General features: G+C 38.9%; 1 protein-coding gene across 1 annotated transcript in view; it reads left to right on the plus strand.

The window, feature by feature from the left end:
* The first annotated feature begins 939 nt into the window (after window positions 1–939).
* Window positions 940–19,764, plus strand: part of Anp32b (acidic nuclear phosphoprotein 32 family member B) — a 23,968-nt gene continuing 5,143 nt past the window's right edge. The window contains exons 1-4 of the mRNA XM_010614400.3: window positions 940–981; window positions 7,823–7,972; window positions 11,719–11,841; window positions 17,123–17,312. Coding sequence (XP_010612702.1) covers window positions 955–981; window positions 7,823–7,972; window positions 11,719–11,841; window positions 17,123–17,312 — 490 coding nt within the window. The 5' untranslated portion in view covers window positions 940–954. The remainder of the gene's footprint in view (window positions 982–7,822; window positions 7,973–11,718; window positions 11,842–17,122; window positions 17,313–19,764) is intronic.

Consider the following 19,764-nt stretch of genomic DNA (forward strand, 5'->3'; position numbering starts at 1 on the left):
TACACACATTTGGAGCCACCCCCACAGCAACAAGTGGTTAGTGGATTTTGTCGGACACCACTGACTTCAAGAGCCCCCTGGTTTATTTAACATTTGCTCAATGTCCCCGGTCCTGAGAAACCAGTGTGAACAGTCAGGAAGTAGCCCTTGCTCTCTTGAAGAATTAGACACTGGGGCATGCTAGTGCCTGTTGCACTTGTGCTGGCTAGAGGAAGAGTGTCCCAAGAGGCGACCAAGATTGTGGGATACTAGGAGGGAGACTTGTGACAGGCTCTCCAGTCTATGGGAGAGCTTTGACCTAAAACTTTTCAGGAAAAAAATGTTATAGATCTTTAAAAAAAAAAATCACAAGGAGTTTAAAAGTATTTTTGCACAGAGTCATCGCCCTTAAGGCAATTGAAGCGCCAAGATGGCCCCTTTAAAAATCAGCTAGTCACACCTCATCTTTTGCATGATATGCTATAAAATGTGTATATATATGTCACAGAAATTATTGGTAATACTGTCAGCTGTTAGGGAATTAGGCTTGGTCTCTGGGTCCTTGCACACACTTGTCATTTGGGGAAGCAGGAAAATCCCATTGTTTCATGGAGTGTACTTTGGGTTGAAATGGATGCTCTGAAATCGGAGATAATGTATCCCGTAGTCGACCTTTGTTAAAAGTCAGGCTTTTATTGTGGATAATGGTGTTTGTGTTTTATGTTAGGGTTAGAAGAAGCCTAGGTTAACACTTTCTATTTAGCTTCTTGTGTTTTTTGGCCAGAGTACATGAGTTCAGTAGGTTCAGTTCACAGGCTACCATTGCCCTATTTCTCACAAACACAGGTATTTCCCCCATGGCTGGGGGTCATAAATAACAATTCATTTTTTTCTAAGTTCAAAAACAGCTCTTTTTCTGCCCGAGCCCTCCCTGCTGTCTTTGCTTCTTCTCCACTGTGAGTCCCTTTGGTGGTGATGTGCTGCCCAGGGAGCTTGAGCCAGGTAAGGCCCCCAGGCTCAGGCCTTCCGGTCTGCCCATCTGTGACCCAGAGTAAAACCTTACTTTCTACGAAAAAAATAAACAGCTCTTAAATCATTATATTCGCATAGTGAGAATAAAAGGCCTACAATTTAAAAAATACAGTGAGCCCACAAGTTACAGCCAGCCCGACATAGGAACAACTTGAGATAATAGGTTAATAGAAGGTTTGTTTTCCTGCTTGTTATCCATAGCGTGTATCCAGGTAAACATGCAGGTCTCATCTGTATTGACTTCAACTAACTTGAGTTACAATCAGTCCTCAGGAACCACTAATCGAATTCGTAAGTTAAGAGTCTGCTGTAATCAGAATGGTTGCCATTCAGAAATATAGGCAAGAATAGGAAATATGTTTTGGTTTTGATTTTGGTTTTTGTGTGGGTTTTGTTTTGTTTGGGAGGGGGGTTTGTGTGTGTGCCTGCACTCATGCTGTAGTTGAACCCAGGGCTTTGTGCATGGTAAGTGTGAACTCTTAGCAATGAACTACACTCTGAGCCCTAAGAAATATTTTATATAAACTTATTGAGAATAAATTGTTTTTCTGAGACAGGATTTCACTATGTTCAAGGCTCAGTCTGGCCTTGAACTCACTGTGTAACCCAGGCTGTCCTCAAACTCAAGGCAGTCCTCCTGCCTTGGGCTCCCAAGTGCTGGGTTTACAGGTGTTCACTACCATGCTTAGCTATTGAGAATAAACTGTACAGTGCTGGAACATACCATATATACCACAGAAATTGGTGGTATTGTCAGTAAGGTGAGAAGGTGCTGACATACAGTAGGAAGATACAGGCCAAATTTAGTTGTTTTCCAAAATTAGGAATATCTGATCTTTCCTCTTGTGAAGTTGTCATTATACTAAATGAAAATGCTGTTCTACTGTGAGCACAGGCAGCTTGGGACAACTAGCTTTCATATTAACTCTTAAAATTTGTAATTCATAGTTAGCCAAATAGTTTCTTCCTGAAGTTAAAAAAAAAATTTAGGCCTCTGAAACAATATATGCTAGACAAGTGATGGTGACTCTCCTAAGAGCTTTCAGTGATAAACAGATGGTGTGTGTGTGCCTGTACAGGTTCACTACCACGGTGTTAAAACTGTGATGTTTCATACACATTAATAAGAATAGTCCTTCCTTAGTCCCAGTTCACGGGAGAGAAGAAATTAGATTTTCTGTAGCTTGCATCTTCTTTTTTTGCACCCCCCAGCATCTGTTGTTGTTGTTGTTTTTCATTAAGTTTATTGGTATATTTAAGGTAAACAGTAGTTACATTCATCATTGGGATCTTGTACCTTTACATGATGTATCTTGGTTCTTATTTTTTCCCCATTCCCCTATCCCAGCATCTGTTGAACTCAATTGGATATTCTAATTGGTTGCATAGCAACTAATTTGGGGTTTTTCCCTTGTATAAATAATATATCTTTGTTGGAGAAAAATTAGATACAGATAAGCCAAAAGGTAGCAGATAAAGATAAGCAAAAAGAAGAAAGTAGAAACCACACACACACACACACACACACACACACACACACACACCCACACCCTACCCCCATACATTTTGATGAGTAGTCCACCAAGTTTTTTGTTTTTGTTTTTTTGTTTTCAAACTCGGGTTCGTGTGTGTGTGTGTGTGTGTGTGTGTGTGTGTGTCGTCTGTCCACCCCCACCCCTGCAGTACTAAAGATTGAACCCAGGGCCTATATCCACATCCCCATCCCTTTTTCTTTTTTGTATTTGAGACAAGATCTTGCCTCAGCCTCCCAAGTCCTAGGATTACAGGCATGCATGACAGTGCCTGACTACCTTTTTTTCCCCCTCTAGTACAAGGGATCTTACTCAGGACTTTGCACTTGCAAGGCAAGCGTTGCACCACTGAGCTAAATCCCCAGCCCTGTACCTTTTAAAAAATGATACAGTGAACACCTTTACTTACCTGTCACTAACGTTTTACAACTTCAATGTTAATGTCTGCATAGATCATAATTTAAGCACCTCTTTAGGTTGTAGGGGTTTCTTTTGCTGCTAAACTGCTTTTCAAAATTGTTCCTTTCTTCACTCGGGGAGGCTGAGACAGGAAAATCACAAGTTTGCCATCTTAGGCAACTTTGTGAGACCCTGCCTCAAAGATCTAAAAAATAAAAAGAGCTGGAAATGTAGCTCAATGCAGAGAACCTGGATTCAGTCCCCAATACTATAAGGGAAAAAAATCATTCTTTTTTGTATATCAACCAGTAGGCTATGGGAGTGTCTTTCATGGGAAGGGTTGTGCTACTTAAAGACATTTGAGAACCACCAATATCAGTTTGTGTTTTGTTTTGTTTTAAAAACAATCTTTTAAGTAATAGTTTAGATTTGAACATTGATGGGCTCAAAAGGATAGCAGCTACTAAGGACTTCAGGAATTTGCTTTGTTACATTTTCGGATTCTTTTACTGCAGTAGTCTTATGTTACTTTTCTAAATAAAGGAATTGATAACTCAATACTTATCCTTACCCCTCTTTTATGATAGAAGCATCACTTATAATTGGGGGAAGTCACTGTAATAGTTAGGTAAAATTTATCTTTTTTCAGAATAGCTGGGGAGTGGCAAGTGAGAGCAAGTTAGAAATGAAAGGGGGAGAGGCCCATGAGACCACAATCAGTGTATTTCAAAAATTTCAGTGAAAAGGTAAACTACAGTTAACAAATGCAAGAGCTAGGAAGTGTGGCTTGGGGGGGTTGTTTATTTGTTTTTGTATTTTGATACTGGGGATCAAACTTACGATCTTGTGCTTGCAAGACAAGCGACACGTGGAACCACTGAGCCCTGGCTTTTATTTTAAATGTTTGTCTGATAGTCATGCTTGAGGAAAAGCAAATTTAATTAGAGAATGAGAGAAGGAAAAGGTGAATTTAGCCCCAGAAGTTAAACTATCCATCCTTCAAACAGAAGGCCAGTTAACTCTGTCTTGGATCAAATACTTCCTAAATTGTGCAAACAAATGTGCAGGTACTTGCCTAGCTTTCCCTCATTAGGTAGCAGCCCTGGGAAGATTTGGATATATTAAGAAGAAAGTAGGGATTAGAACTTCTAGTTTATTCTGGATCTCCATTGGGAGAGGAATTTTATTGGCTAAACCCCACCAACTGTACCCAAAGCACCCTCTTTCAAAGCTATTCTCTCCCTTACAAAGCAGTCTGGATTGCTTTATACCAGAGAAAGAATTGGAGAGATGGGAGGCCTAATTATACCTCTATGGGAACCTAGAGGTTTGGCATGAAGATTATTTTAAATGGAAAACATTGTAGATTCAACAAAGAAGCCTACTTCAAGCTTATCTGTCTAAAAGCAAACAGGATAAATGAGGACTAACACAATCAATTTTGGTGCACCTCTGGTCCTAAGCAAGACCAAGACCAAAATATGTCATACATGAATCTCCTTTCTGGGGTAAAGACAGACCACTCATACCTGTCTGTAGATAAGCCCTATCAAAAACTTTTTTTGAGACAGTGTCCTACAATGTAGTCCAGACTGGTGATAAACTGCAGCCCAGGCTGTCCTCAACTCTCAGTCATGCCTGAGCCTCTGAAGCGTTGGCATCCCAGGTGTGTGCACACAGGCCATCACAGTATTTTTCCTATTCTTCACAAAGGAAGGTTTCGCTTTCCTATCATAAGTTAAGTATATAAGCCCCTGCTACTCTTAACTTTTTCAGTTCTTTATAAGTTAATGTGTATGCATGTTGCACATTTTTTCCATTAAACTATCTCATCAGTTAATTTACAGGCCCAGAGCCCTGAATCTTAGAGGGTAAAGGAGTTTTTTTCCTCCCTTGACCTCAATTGACGCTGCTTTATTGCTGAAACAATATCTGAGAGCAGAACATCTTTTTGCCACAGTTCTGTTTAGAACTTTAAATAAGCTGACAGGATACTGATGGAGCTTTAAGACCTGCTGTATTTGAGCATAGTCCTGAGTGAGTCTCTGCTTTATGCAGTGATTCCCACTCTCTGTACTTATTCCCCAGTGGGTCATCTTACTAGGTCTCTTAAGCTCTCCTCTTGGTGTAGCACATTACTTTCTTAGTCTTCCTGGAAAAGTCAAAGGATAGGCCTATCTTTGCCGTACTCACCCCAATAAATTCAGTTGTTTACTATTGGGTAAAGAAATTTAAGGTCTCGAGTATGTATTTTAAGTTCTCACTCTCCCACTTGGAAACTCATCTCCCTCTGTATGCATCTTAGCCTTCTGTGATCCAAAAAGACCTGACCTGCCTGCATTGTATAGAATAGCAGCTGGGCATGGTTGGCACATGCCTATAATCCCAGCACTTGAGGCTGAGGCAGAAGTTTGAATCCAGCCTAGGCAATTTGTCAACTTGGCAAGACTTTGTCTCAAAATAATAATAAATACAAGGTCTGCAGATTTAGCTCAGTGTGCAAGTCCTTTGTTCAATCCTCGGTACAGTACCCCCCACAAAAAAAGAATAGGATAAAATTTTAATTTTTAATATTCCATTTTAAAACTTGTGGCTGAACACTTTATGTTTACTGACTTTGTATTTTTTATGTCTCATTTATCTTTTGTCAGTGTTTCTCTGGGTGTCTTTTTACTCGCTAGGTTAAAAGCAATAGAAGATACCCTCAAGATAAATGCAAATACCTAGAATTTTCATAATCTAGAAAGATCAAAAACTAAAAGTCAAATAAGTTGGAAAAAATGTTTGCAGTACATTTTAATAGAGATTGACATTTTATTTTGGGGCGTGGTTTGGTACCAGGAATAGAACTCTGTTACTCATGCTTGTGAGGCAGGCATCGGAACCATTGAGCTCATCCCTGGCCCAAGATTGACATTTTAAATAATTCTTAATTAATATACTCAGATGTTTGTATTCTAACAATAGCTTGAAATGTATACCAAAATACTAATAATGTAGTAATAGATAACATTTTTTCATTGCTGATATAGTGGTAACCAAAATAGATAGGACCCTGACATCAGAAGCTTATAGTCTAGCAGTAATTTTTGTGTGTTTTTAGTGCTGGGGTTTGAATCTAGGGCCTTGTATGGCTAAATAGGCACTCTACCAATCTGTATCCCCAGCCATTTTTTTTTAAGTGTTTGACACACAGTTTCACTAAGTTGCTCGGGCTGGGCTTGAATTTGCTGTCTTCCTGCCTCAGTCTCTCAAGGTGCTGAAAATATAGGTTTTTACTACCTTGTCAGCTGCAGTGACTGTTCTTAAACTTTACTTTTAAAATAGATGAATGAATAGTCACATAAAATAAATAAATACTGATGAAAAGGTGTAGGGCAAATATGAATAAACAGCAGGTACATCTTACATCCCCCATTTCCTGTCCCCAAAGGCTACTTTCTGAGTATTTACTACTGCCCAGGCACTATTCTAGAACAGATTTACAAGGTGTTGTCTCCACTTTGCAGGAAATTTAAAACACAGGGTAAGTGACTTACCTAAGATTGCACAAGTTCCATGTGACAGAGCCAGAATTTGACTTCAGGTAACTCTGGTCACAGTTTTCCCCCTGAGTTTTCAGGTGTGCTGATTTCTTGTCAGAAGAGGAAGGAATGGCATAGGTACATAGAGAAATGTGGAAGGAAAGAAAGGAAGAAGTAAAAGGTGTAATAGGTTTGCCTGCATTCTGAAGCCTTGAGTAAACAGGATAGCAAGAAGTGGTGAGAAATTTATGGTGATGCAGATAGGAATCTAAACGTTTCCTTTATGAGTGAGTGCTTGGTTTTGTTTTTTGGGTTTTTTTTGTTTGGTTTGTTTTTTTTTGGTTTTTTGAGACAGGGTCTCACTATGTAGTTGAGACTGACCTGGAACTCACTATGTAGACCAGGCTGGTCTCGAACTCACAGTGATCCTCCTGCCTCAGCCTCCTGAGTGCTGCGATTACGGGTGTGCACCATCGTGCCCAGCTGTACTTGGTTAAAGTACCAGTTACTAGAGTAACATCCTTGGATGGGGGGGTAAAGATTTGTTTAATACTGTTATACATAGTGATTGACCCCAGAATGCCTTCCAGGGGCCATTAAAGCTGTAATTTGCATTATTGTAACTAGATCGATGTGTGTTGCAGATTTCTGAGGCAACGGTAGAGCAGGAATGGCAAAAGGAGTTTTTACGGGAGATCAGTAGTGATACCCTTTGGATGGATTTTAATTCTGAAGGACACCTTTAAAGCCAGAGAAAAATAAATGAATGAATGAATGAATGAATAAAACCTGATTTAATGTCTTAACAGTTCGGTACCCTGAAAAAAATCTCTGACATGGAACCCTTTGTTTTGAATTAAGAGCTCTTGTATCTTCATTCCTTCCATTGTCAAGATAATCTTTCTAAAGACTAATAGATTTAGAGTTGGAAAGTTAGTGCAGAAATCTTTAGCTAGAACTTCTTGATAGGAAAAGTAAAGCTTCACTCTATTCTGTGGTCGTGTCTTAGACTTTGAGATAGTTTAAAGGGGTGTCTTCTGTACTTGGATTTAATTCAGATAAACTCCTCTTTGAGGAACAAACAAGAAAAAATAAAAGCACAGCACATTTTTATATCTTGAAAATTTCACTTTTTCTGGAAAGTGGAGCAGAAATCATTTACAGCATGAAGTAATGTTCCATCTTTTAATCTAATATATTGCTACTAACAGCTTGATTTCTATGATCCACGACTAAGTAAAGGACATTCTAAATATACAGTATGTTGGTGTTTTTGAGGGGCACTTAGGATTGGAATTTTTGCCTTTGTTTCCCATGTTTTTGAAAGCTTGTCTCCTTTTTCTTTATTACCCTCAGGTTCGAGAACTCGTCTTGGACAATTGCAAATCAAATGATGGAAAAATTGAGGGCTTAACAGCTGAATTTGTGAATTTAGAGTTCCTCAGTTTAATAAATGTATGCTTGATTTCAGTTTCAAATCTCCCCAAGCTACCTAAATTGAAAAAGGTAAGTACTTTTTCCTTAAGTGAAAGAGAAATAACTTGGGAAGGGGGAAATGAATGATTTTCCCCTGTACGGAAGGACGTTGTGTAATAGAAAATACATGGCCTTTGGAACTGGGTAGTTAGGGGATTGGATTCCAGCTCTCTGCTAGTTCCTTTAAGAAACAAAAACCAAAATATAAACCAATGGTGGGGATTGAATATAGGACCTGTCACACACTACCAATTAAGTGCTCTACCGTTGAACTAGCTACACCTCAGCCTCTTGCTTTCATGGATGATCTTCCACGAGGTACTTTATCTCCCTAGGCTCATTTTCCTCACTTATACACTTGTTATACTGTTTGACCTTGCAGAATCTTTGTGAGGTTTGGAAATAATGTTGGATATTCAATGATGGTCATAAAGATTATTTTGTAGGTAATTTGTTTTGGGGGGGGTTGTCGTTATTGAGTTTATTGGTACTTTTTAAGTATACAGTGCAATTACATTCATCTTTGGGATCTTGTACCTTTACCTGACAGATCTTGGTTCTCATTTTTCCATACCCCTGCCCTCCCTTCACCCCCTCTACCCTCCCTTATTTACAAAGATTTTGTGTAGGTAATTCATTTGTTAATTGTTAAAAGCTTACTATAATGTTAGAATTTGTTCTTAGTATGCTGATATTTTTTTGTTTTGTTTTGAGCCGCGCTCTCACTATGTAGTTCAGGCTGGTCTTTGGAGTATACTATGTAGTCCAGGTTGGCCTCCAACTCCCTTGCCTCTTTGTACCAAATGCTGGAATTATAGGCATTCACCACCACATCTGGCTTTTGTTTGTTTGTTTGTTTTGCTTTGTTTTTTTGAGAGAGGGTCTCACTATGTATTTGATGCTATCCTTGAACTATAGCTCAGTGATCCTCCTATCTCTCCCTACCAAATGCTGGGACCTCACCCAGCCTGTTACAGGATTTTTAATAAATAGAAAGTTTGAAGTGTGTTATGATTTGAGTAGCAGAATTCAGTGTAACAAAATTACTGTAATTTGCTATGCTAGTTGATGGCTCCCGTTTAGTATTCTACTTGTCTAATTAAAACCAGTTATCTGCAGGATGCATTTCTCCCACTCCCAAGAAAAGGTCAAAATATAACCTGGGCATAGTGGTGCACCTGTAATCCCAGCACTTGGGAAGCTGAGGCAAGAGGATCACTGCAAGTTTGAGGCCAGCCTGAACTATATAGCAAGACCCTGTCTCAAAAAAGAATAAAATGCTCAAGAAAAACATTTTGCCTTGTCCTTTGTCCCAAGCCCTAGAGATATCAAAACTGGAAGAAACTTTGGTGCTGTATTCCAGGGCTTTATTACAGCAACAATCCCAAAAAGGGACAGTAGTTTGTCTATAGCCATCCACTGAAGAGGTTAGCCAAACCTGCACCGTATCTCCTAACTCAGTACCTTTTTCATTACGTAGATGTATGGTTTTACAGAATTCACCATTGTATCAGTATTCTCTTTATTATAGAACTCAGTTGAGCTTTTAAACACCCACATAAAAATAAATTTATAATCAAATTTAGGCAAAGGACATGTAGACTATTTCCAGAGCTTGCTTAAGTCCTAAGAGATGAAACTTTTCTCTTGTGATGTGGGGTTTGTTTAGTACATGAATTTAGAAATACTAAGTGTGCCTGTGTCTTAATCTCTTATATGGCTAATATGTAGTCCTCATGAGTCTTCAGTACACTCACTAATGACAATATTTCTCATTTCTAAGTATCTACTTTACAGATTTTTTTTTTGCATGAGTTATCAGTGATAGTGGCAGCTGATTAGCTCAGCAATAGAATGATTTAGCATAAACTTTATGCTAGCAGATCCCTAGTGTGTATATTGTGTTTTTTACTAGCATTCTGACACGTTTTCCTGAATTTATGTGTCTCCTATGCTGTCAGATGTATTCAGAAAGTCAGCCTATCAGTGATCATTTAAGGGCTTTATCAAATATTTTTGAGAGCTTTAAACACTATAAGGCCAATGCGGCGGGGGAGGTTGTAGTTAAAAGACGGGTAGAATGTTCTGTTTGTTTGTTTCGGTACCAGAGATCAAACTCAGGCCCTTGCATTTGCGAGGCAGGCACTGGAACCACTGAGCTAAATCCCTGGCACCAGATGGAATGTTCTTTAAGTTTCTTCTTACTACAGAGCACAGACTGTTTTAACAAGAAACAAGTACTTCAAGAAAATGGTTCATAAATGTCATAGGTTTCCAAAATTTACACATCCATTTTATCTCAAAATAAATATGCTTGTAAATGCTTTGATGGATTGATTTGTTACTCCGTTCCATAAGATCACATGTTGAAAGATGTGAACAGGTTCATTATTCTGAATTATGCAGTACATTTTATTTGCACAAATAACATACATAGGTACATAGCATCGTGGGGAAGGCATGGGTTTTAATGACACTATCTATTCTGCCTGACTTTGAATCATGGGCCTACTCTCTAGCAGCTTTGTTATCTCAGTCCAGTTACATCTTTGTAGTTAGCTTTCTCCATCGATAAATGGGGTTGATAATTCTTCCTATTCCTTACGGTTATTGTGAGATCAAGTGAATTAACATATTTTTAATACCACAAACATTGCATAGCAGTTAAGTACTGTGTAGGGGTTAGATAAACCATTGCTAACACTTTAAATAGGGAGTTGGAACAAGTTGACCTGAGTTTTCCATCTGCAAAACAGCTTGAATTAGGTGTTCTCTACATTGTTCTTTGGGTTCCACTTCCTTATGCTTTAAGATTCTGGTACTCTAGTACTCCTTGATGAAGTCTTCTTCCTTTTTTGGTATGCTTCTTGTCTGTGTGACTTGATTTACAGCTAAGAAATTAGAGTAGGTTTTTTGTAAAGGCCAGTGCCAGGTTCTTAAAAGAAGTGACCTCTAAGGTACGAGCTCCGTAAACCCAGGGCTATTTCCCTGCTGCCTTTCTTTTTATTTTTGGTGTTGGTGATCAAACCTATGGCCTCCCAAATGCTAAGCACATGATGTACAACTGAACTATATACTCTAGACCCTCCCCTTTTTCCTAGTGTCTTGCACGATTTTTAGGAGCTCGTCTCTGAGGCTTGTCCCACTCCTGTGGCCGTCTGAGCAGTATTCTGCATTGTCTTTGGGTGTTGATTCCCACAATGTATTAGCACTGCCCAGAAACCACATTTTGTTTGAAGTGCATTGCAAACTTTGCTTGGCATACAAAATAAGCTTCTCAGAATGCACAGACCATTTGCTCTTTCTCATAGGTATATAGAGTACTACTACTTGGAAGTTTGTTTGTTTGTTTGTTTGTTTTTTGAGACAGAGTCTCATCATACAGTTCAGCCTGGCCTTGAGCTTGATCCTCCTGCCCCAGCCTTCCAGTGTTAGAACAGGCATGCACCACCACATGTGGCTCTTAATTTGTTTTGACCTACTTTTTAGGTTAGAAAATATATTTACTGATATTAGAGGTCAGTTCTGGAGCAAACTGTTTTTAGCAGCTGATTGAGAAAATACTTATCTTGTTCTGTCCCCATATTCCCACCTCAAATATTGCTTGGATCTATAAACTACATTTTCACATTTAATCACAATAACATAACATGTCCTAATAGAAGATGGGTTTTTAATCTTAATAAGTATTTGAGAGCTATATTTACTATTTATAACACCTTAGTGATGTGTATTTCTGTATTTGTGTCTGTACTGTGTGTGCTTTTCATCCGCAGCTTGAGCTCAGTGACAATAGAATCTTTGGAGGTCTGGACATGTTAGCAGAAAAACTTCCAAATCTCACACATTTAAACTTAAGTGGAAATAAACTGAAAGATATCAGCACCTTGGAACCTTTGGTAAGTGACTGAGAATTTGGAAACTGGGAGTTATTGGTCATTTTCATTTTCATATTTATAGTGGGAGAAATGATTGGGAATAGTGATTGAGGAAATGATAGCTTTTTATAGGAGTCCCAGTTTTAAAGATCAGAGCCTAAGTATATATATATTCCTATGGCTTTGCTCCTCCTGCCTGATACTGTGGCTTCCTCCAAAGGAGAACTCTTTGGTGTTTTGTATCCTTGTTAGAATTCACATTTATAACAGCCTTAAACTCGTCTATTAGTCGTTGTGTCCCCACCATCCTCTCACCCCTGCCAGGCCAGCCAAGTTGTTGTTAACTAAAGCTGTATAAATTGGGTGCCATGACTGAATTGTAGATAGAACAATCAAGCACATCTGCACTAAATTTTAGCTCTTCAATTTCTGAACTGCTGTACTGATCGCTGTTACTTAACATTCTATGTGGAAGTCCTGAGCTCTTTCTCAGCCTAACAGATTGGAATAAGTCATGGAAAGCTAAGTTTAACTGCCACCTGGGTTATAGACTTTGCTGTGTGACCTTGGGCAAATTGCTTCTTCTCTCTGGGCCTCAGTTTCCTCATTCATGAAGTGGGGAAGACAGTAATGTTTACCTTATTTAGGGACTCTGAGGATAAATTTTGGTAATGAATTTCCTTCAGTTTTTAGGTTGGAAAGCTCTGCTAATGAGAATCCAGTCTATATGAAGTTGTACTAGTGAAAAACAGCTTCCAGAGGCAGGCCTGGAGGCGGGGGTGATGCAGGTGTGGGCAGCCTCCAAGGTTGTGCAGGATGCAGGGGTGGGGGTAAATTCAGGATTAGGAAGTATCTTTCAGAATCTCAAACAGAACCAGGAAAATAAGACATGGTCTCTGTTGCCTCTTACCTATTCTAAAAGCATAATATATTAAAATATGTGAATTTCACACCACTTGTAAAGAATGCTTTTGATATTTCTGAGGAAAATAGTAAAATTGTGGCTTTTAATGAAGAGGAATTTCTGACACGATTATATAGGCTCTTTTCCTTTGTAATAATAATAACTCATATTTCTCATAAATGTTGGGAGGAGCTTGTTTCCCAACTTGTCCTACAAGTTTTGCTCTTAAAGATAATGCCCAGGTACTGTTATCCACCCCTATTTTTCTCCTTCCTTCCTTCTTTCTTTTTTATTTGGTTGGTTGGTTGGTTGGTTGGTTTTACTTTTGGTTTTGGTTTTGGTACCAAGAATCAAACTCTGGGCCTTGCACTTGCCAGGCAGGCACTGCGCCACTGAGCTACATCCTGGGCCCATTTCCCCTCATTTCTAATACTGTAGTTTTGTTATCCCAGACCAATCCCCAATTCCTATGGTAAATCAGACATTTATTCAATTTTACTGTATCCAAGGACATGAAATTTTATTTGTTGTGTCCTCAAATACCCCTGGAAGAGAGAATGACTTTCTGTTAGAGATCAGGAAACTAAGTTTAGAGAGAGACTTCCAGGGAGTTTAGAGAGCTTAAATAATTGGGATAAATAACAGTCAGCATTCAAATACAGGCTCACTGTATGTTCCACTGCCTTTGAGGATCTATTCTTTCTTCCTATAAATTTATTCTGTACCCACATCTGTAAGTTGGGAATTCCAACATGAGCAGTTAATTAAGTATACTTAATGCCTAAGTGTACTTCCTAGTATAGTGGGCCTACACTAAGCTTTTGACTATTGATTAATGATGGGCCTCTTTATTCTGGGTCACTTATGAGCATAGAAACCACTTCCTTTACCATCTCCCCCTTTAAAACGTTGTACCAAACAGTACTTTGCCGTGCATGAGGAATGCAAGATAACTAGGTGTTCTTTTTTTTTTTAAAGCATAACAAGCCTTTATTATGGGGAGGGTCTGCCAGGCTGTCAGCTAGCTGTTCTTAATTCTTAAAGCAGCCTGAGGCCTCTGCTATAGATGCCTTTATCCATGTTGTACCACACAGTCAGAGCAGAAACAAATACTATGTGGGAGTTGTTTACTTGAGGGTTCCTGATTTGGTCTGTAGTATATGAGGGCCAGTGAAAGTGGCTGTGAAAGTCTTAGTCACCAAACCCAGTGAAGGATGAGAAATCATGTTTGTTCTATTTACTGTTTTTAGAGGCTTCTCTGTACCCATATCATACACTATATGGGGTGCTTTATACTGTATGTTATACTGTATTTGTACTTAACCAGAAGGCATTTCTACAAAGTAGATAGAAATAGCATGGCCCTTATTTTACACAGAGGAACCTAAGGCTTGGATGAGGTTGAATCCCTTGTCCAGAGTCACACACTTTATTGCAGAGCCAAAGTGCTGCATACCAGGTGTATTTGGAAAAAAACTGAGCTCCCACCATTATATTATAGTTGTCCCAATTCCTTGGGATTACTAAAGGAAATCTGTAGGAAAAGGTGAAGGAGGGTAGATGTTGGGTCCATTTTGACATCTGAAAGTATTCTTCAGTGGGGGAAAAACACCATCCTCATCCTCATTAACCACATACATTTTAAACACTACGTTGAGCCCAGTTCTTACAGTCAATGCAATGATTGTGAATGCCTCTGCTTGCTACAGGGACATTAATCGAGAGACAAAGAAGGCATCAATTCAAACTTCCTTGGACACCTTTTTTAAGAGACCTGAGCCATCCAAATCATCCCCCAAAGCCCTTCTAAATTCTAAGAAGGCAAGCAAAATTATTGTTAATAAAATGTTTAATGTTTATTATGGCTAGCCTATGAGCTTAGGTCACATTTCTGGTAAGGTAGAGTTGTAATTTTTTTTAGCAGTGTTTACACATTACATTGGAATCCTAAGTAATTTGTGTCTTTTGTGCCGGTTAAGCCTTAAAGCACAACTTTACTACTTTAATCAGTTCTAAAGTGCTCTAGTCATTTGGAATTTGTTGCTATTTACTTGTTTTGATTTCATTTTCTAGCATACTGTTTGGCGTATCCAAATTATTTCATAGGTGCCTTGTCAGAAAGTAGCCAAAAATCTCACATAAGAGCTTTGGCAGCCCCATATACTGAATAAACCAGAGTAGTGTCTTAGGTGTTATAAAGCATTAGATAAATATCAGAAGATGTAAGCATTTTTGTGCATTCTTTCTTAGAAAATAGTTTTGAGATGTAAATGGCTCATTCTTTTAAAGAGTTTTTAAGTCTAAATCTCTGTGAAAACACTGCAGACTTATTTATGATTGTGTCTTAACTGGTATAAAATTAGCCTTGTTGAAGAGAAAGGCAGCGTAATGTCCTGGTTTTTTGCCTAGGGTGGTATTGCAGCATTATTTCCCTGTTGAGCAGGAAGTGATACCTGGGCTTCTGTAAGTAAGGGCCTGTCCACTGGGAAACCCGATCTGAAAGCTACTTAATACAAAAGCAGCTCTACCTACTACTAGCAGGACTGGGCTTTCTTAAGACATCAGGAGCTGCCTTATGTAAGCACATTAATTGGCTAACAAACTCTGAAATCATTGTATATTGCTGTTTGAAGGGAACAGCATTGGCTTTTGTCATAATCCTGCTCAGTGTCCCTCCCTCACTCTTAGTTCTCAAAAGCTTCTTTGACAATAAACCAGGGAGATGAAGATCCTTTCAGGGCAGGGTCAGCAGCCCTTTCTCTGAAGGGCCAGGTGGTAGTAGGTACAGGAGGCACTGACTAGCCATACAGGCTCTGCCACTGTAGCACCAAAGGACCCCGCACATAAATAAACGTGTTTGACTGTGTTCCAGTAAAATTTTATTTTATGAAAACAGATGGTAAGCTAGAATTGGCCCATGGCTGTGGTTTACCAACTCCTAGAACTCTGAAGATTTTCAAGTTACTTTCTGTCTCCCTAGAATTACACTCATGCTGCCAGTTCTGAAAACAAAGTTTTGTTTTGTCTGGATTTCTTCCCAGGTCCTTGTGAATGTTATAATAGCTTCCCAAATAAAGAATCAATGTCCTTTAAGCATCTCTATGCATATTTTTTTAGAGCTTAACTTCATACAGAGTTCCTCTAATTAATCTTCATTTGGTGCGTATGTGTGAGTGTGTGTGATTTTCTTAGAAAATACCAAGCTTTTTCTCTTAATTCAGGACTATTAAAAGTTAGATTTATTAAACTTTTAATCATATGCACTCCAGGCGTATTTTCCCTTTCTGGAAGGCACCAGGCTGTACAATACTGCACATTTTGTGTTTGCTTTTTATCATCTGCTTCCTCTTCTGCATACAAGGGTCTGCTGCCATTTCCTGTCACTGTCTTCTGACTTGCCTATAATATTTCTCCCTTAGTCTCTTAATGTACCCTGATTGAAACTAAAGTACCTGAGATTGGAATAATTGCATAGTGGTACAATATAACACATGAAGCTGGGTGTGTGGCACTCAGCTATAATCCCAACACTCTGGGAGACTGAGGCAGGAGGATCACAAGTGACAGCCAAATCTGGGTAACTTAGCAGTGTAGCTAAGTCTTAAATTTTTAAAAAAAGGACTGATGATATAACTCAGTGCAAAGGCCCTAGTTCAAGACTCAGTACTATAAAAAAAAACAAACAAATAGACATTTTTCCTGTCCTCTTTGGCCACTCAAAAAACTTCTTGGGCCAAGTTTTTACATTAGGTGATATGGATAGTTCCAAACTAATACGGTATTACAGCAGAACTTCAAGTTATGGCAGAATCAGAAGCAATTTACATCTGAAAAATCTGGTAATAGTATCAGGCTTTCCCAGAACATAAAAGAGAAAAAAGAAGTGTAATTTTTCTCTATATTTCTGAAATTTCACCTTGGAGTCATGTCCTGCCCTTGCCCATATTGACTCCTGTCTTCCCTGAAAATACATCTTCATTGACACCCCTGGTGTTCTGTTATAGTGCATCGTCTATAGTACTTCATATCTGGGTCTTCAAATAGTATTGTAATTGCCATGAGATTCAAGACTGTTATAAATCTGTTTCACTAAGGTTTGAACTAAATTTTTAAACTGTGTCTTATGCTTGAAAAACTCTAGTTTTAGTAATAATTATTTCACATTTACATTTCTTTGGACTACTAATACTGCCAGAAAAAGACATAGTTCTTAGGAGAGTAGCTGTAGGAAGGGAGGAACTAAGGTCTAGATCAAAGATGGTATAGGACTAGTGTTTTCCTATGTATGAGTTTTAAGTGGGCAGCACCTAACCAGATGCATAGCCTAGAACTTAACCTCTTCAGATGGTTTGTGCTTCTTTGGTTTAGGAGTTGTGTCTCTTTTACTCTTTCCTTTAGAAAAAATTGGATTGCCTGAAAAGCCTGGATCTATTTAATTGTGAGGTCACCAACCTGAATGACTACCGAGAGAGTGTCTTCAAGCTCTTGCCCCAACTAAGCTACCTGGATGGCTATGACAGAGAGGACCGAGAAGCCCCAGACTCAGATGCAGAGGTGGATGGTGTAGACGAAGAGGAGGAGGATGAAGGTGAGTGGACTTGACCTAGTGATCAGACTTCTATGTTTCAAAGGTCCTGAGAAAAGCTACTGAATGTTCTTGTGGTTGAGGAAAAAAAAAATCATATCTGTGAATGTAGGCACTCTATGATATTTGGACCTCTGCTGAATTCTAATAAGCTCTTGTGACATTGAAGCCTTCAAAATGATTTAAAATAAAAATGATTTGTTAACAAATAGTCCTTTAAATTTGGAGCCTAGTGATTGGCTGCTCCGCACACCTATCCAGGTGCTTGAGGTATTTGTGTCTCATGTCTCTGTGCCTTGCTTTCAGCTAGCCCCTTGTTATTACTGCCTGTTCATCCTTCCAAGCTCAACTGTGTCAGCACATGTTGGAAGTATTCCCACACCTCCAGACTGCTGAAGTTCCTGTGTGCGCTAGGCTACCCCATTCATACTCATAGGCCTGCCTGGAAGTATTCTTATCCTTTCCCTACTATATGACTATTTTTTCCAGACAGACTCTTTTCCCCTGACCCACAGGGCCACTTGTAGGTGTAGTACTTGGTACATACTTGTTATAACCAAATAGAACTAAAATAACTCCTCCTTTTGGTGCATGAGTAGAGTTTAAGAAGGTAATGATTTAAAGTACTCCTTGTAAAATTCCATTTTCATTAATAAGAAAAGTAAGATTTGGTTATAAAGTGAAATTCAAACATACTTTTCAATAATTTAGCAGTGAACAAAGTTTTTTATAGATGAAGTATTTTCTACCTAAAATACTCCTCCTAATTAGCTTCTGTTCCTTGCATACCAACTTATTTACTCTGGGGCACTGTTAGAAATAAAACCTTCAAATGGTTAGAACAGTAGTCCCTACTTAAAGGTAACATTCCCTAGCTGTTAGGAACAAGGCCACATAGCAGGAGGTAAATTAAATTGAAGGAAAAGATTCATTTGTATTTATAGCCACTTCTGCTGCCTGAACTCCACCTCCTTTCAGATCATTAGCATTAGATTCTCATAGGTGAGTGAATCCAACTGTGAACTGCTCATACAAGGGATTACTTGCTCCCTATGAGAATATGTTAGTGTTCTGCAATGGAGCTGAGGATTGATGGCAAATGCAGATTAGCATTAGCAGAGGGGTATAAAGACCGTAATCAGTTGCTTGCAGGTTCTTGCCAAAACACTATCAGTGAGAGGCAAGTGACAAACTATCTGGTGGCAGGTTTTAAGTCAGAATCCAACTTTAGTCTGTACATGGTCCTCCCATTATTTACCATTCCCATCTGTGCCTCTTTCCCACCCTGCATACTTGTCTCAGTCAGTTTTGTTAAGCTCACAAACCAACCCTGGCCAAAATGGGTGAAAAATAAACATCACTGGAGAGCTTCTTTGAAAGGAGAGAAAGACCCAATGATAAGAAAGCAGAAGACACCAAGAATGCCAACAAAAAGAAAGCTGAATTTAAAAGAAAATACCAAGAGTCCTACTTAAATAACAGGTTATAATTGTAACAGGCGATTCACGTTCTTCAAGCCTACTTTGTGTAATGTTTGGTGACTCGCTTCCAACAAAGCTATGAAACCTTCAAAACTACTTCACTACATGGAGACCAACCACCTTGAGTTAAAGACAAGGCTTTGGAATTTTTGCAAAGAAAAAGCATGTGAAAACAACAAAAAAGGCCACCATTTCATGGAATGTGTCTAGGCTGAGAGCAACATTCTTAGTGGCTAACTGCATCCCTGAAGCTGAGAAGCCCCTCACTGTTGGTGAAGAAATGATCCTGCTTGCTGCTGAGAACATTTGGTAGTGAGCTTTTAGGAAAGACTAGCACAAAAAGTGGCATGTATTCTTTTCTCAGCTAGTGTCACAATTAGGCCCAGGATGTTGAGGCATGATTGTTAGGATTAGTCATTGAGGTACACAATCCAGGTTAATAAATCTGACGTTGAAGCTCCAGTGGTGCAGTTGGTTAACATGTGGTATAAATCTACTGGTGTTGACAAAGCAGTAATGCTTGTTTTTGTGCAATATATTTTCCAGGAGGATTTGCATGAGACTATGTTATTGGCACTTTTGTTGCCAACCAGTATCACAGCTGCAGAATTATTCCAGTTTTTAAATGATTACATATTAGAAAAACTTGAGTTGGTCATTTTGTGTCAATAATTATGCATGGACAGAACTGCTTCTGTGACTGGACAGCTTTCTGGTTTCACTACTTGGGTCAAAGAGATTGCTTTTGAATATCAGTCTACCCACTGTGCCAAACAGAGAAATGCTGGCTAGCCAAAAATGTCTCCCGAATTTAACATTTTGCAGAATGTGATTAAAGTTACCAATCATATTAATGTATATGTCCTTAACTAGCATCTCTTCACATAGCTCTGTGAAGAAATGGATGCAGAGTGCTGTGTGTCTCGCTCTCTTCCTCTCTCCCCCCCCACCCCCTCTCCTTGTCGCCTAACCCT

The sequence above is a fragment of the Fukomys damarensis genome, unplaced genomic scaffold (genome assembly GCF_012274545.1).
Source record: "Fukomys damarensis isolate Sample0158 unplaced genomic scaffold, DMR_v1.0_HiC HiC_scaffold_36, whole genome shotgun sequence".
In the NCBI taxonomy this organism is placed as follows: domain Eukaryota; kingdom Metazoa; phylum Chordata; class Mammalia; order Rodentia; family Bathyergidae; genus Fukomys; species Fukomys damarensis.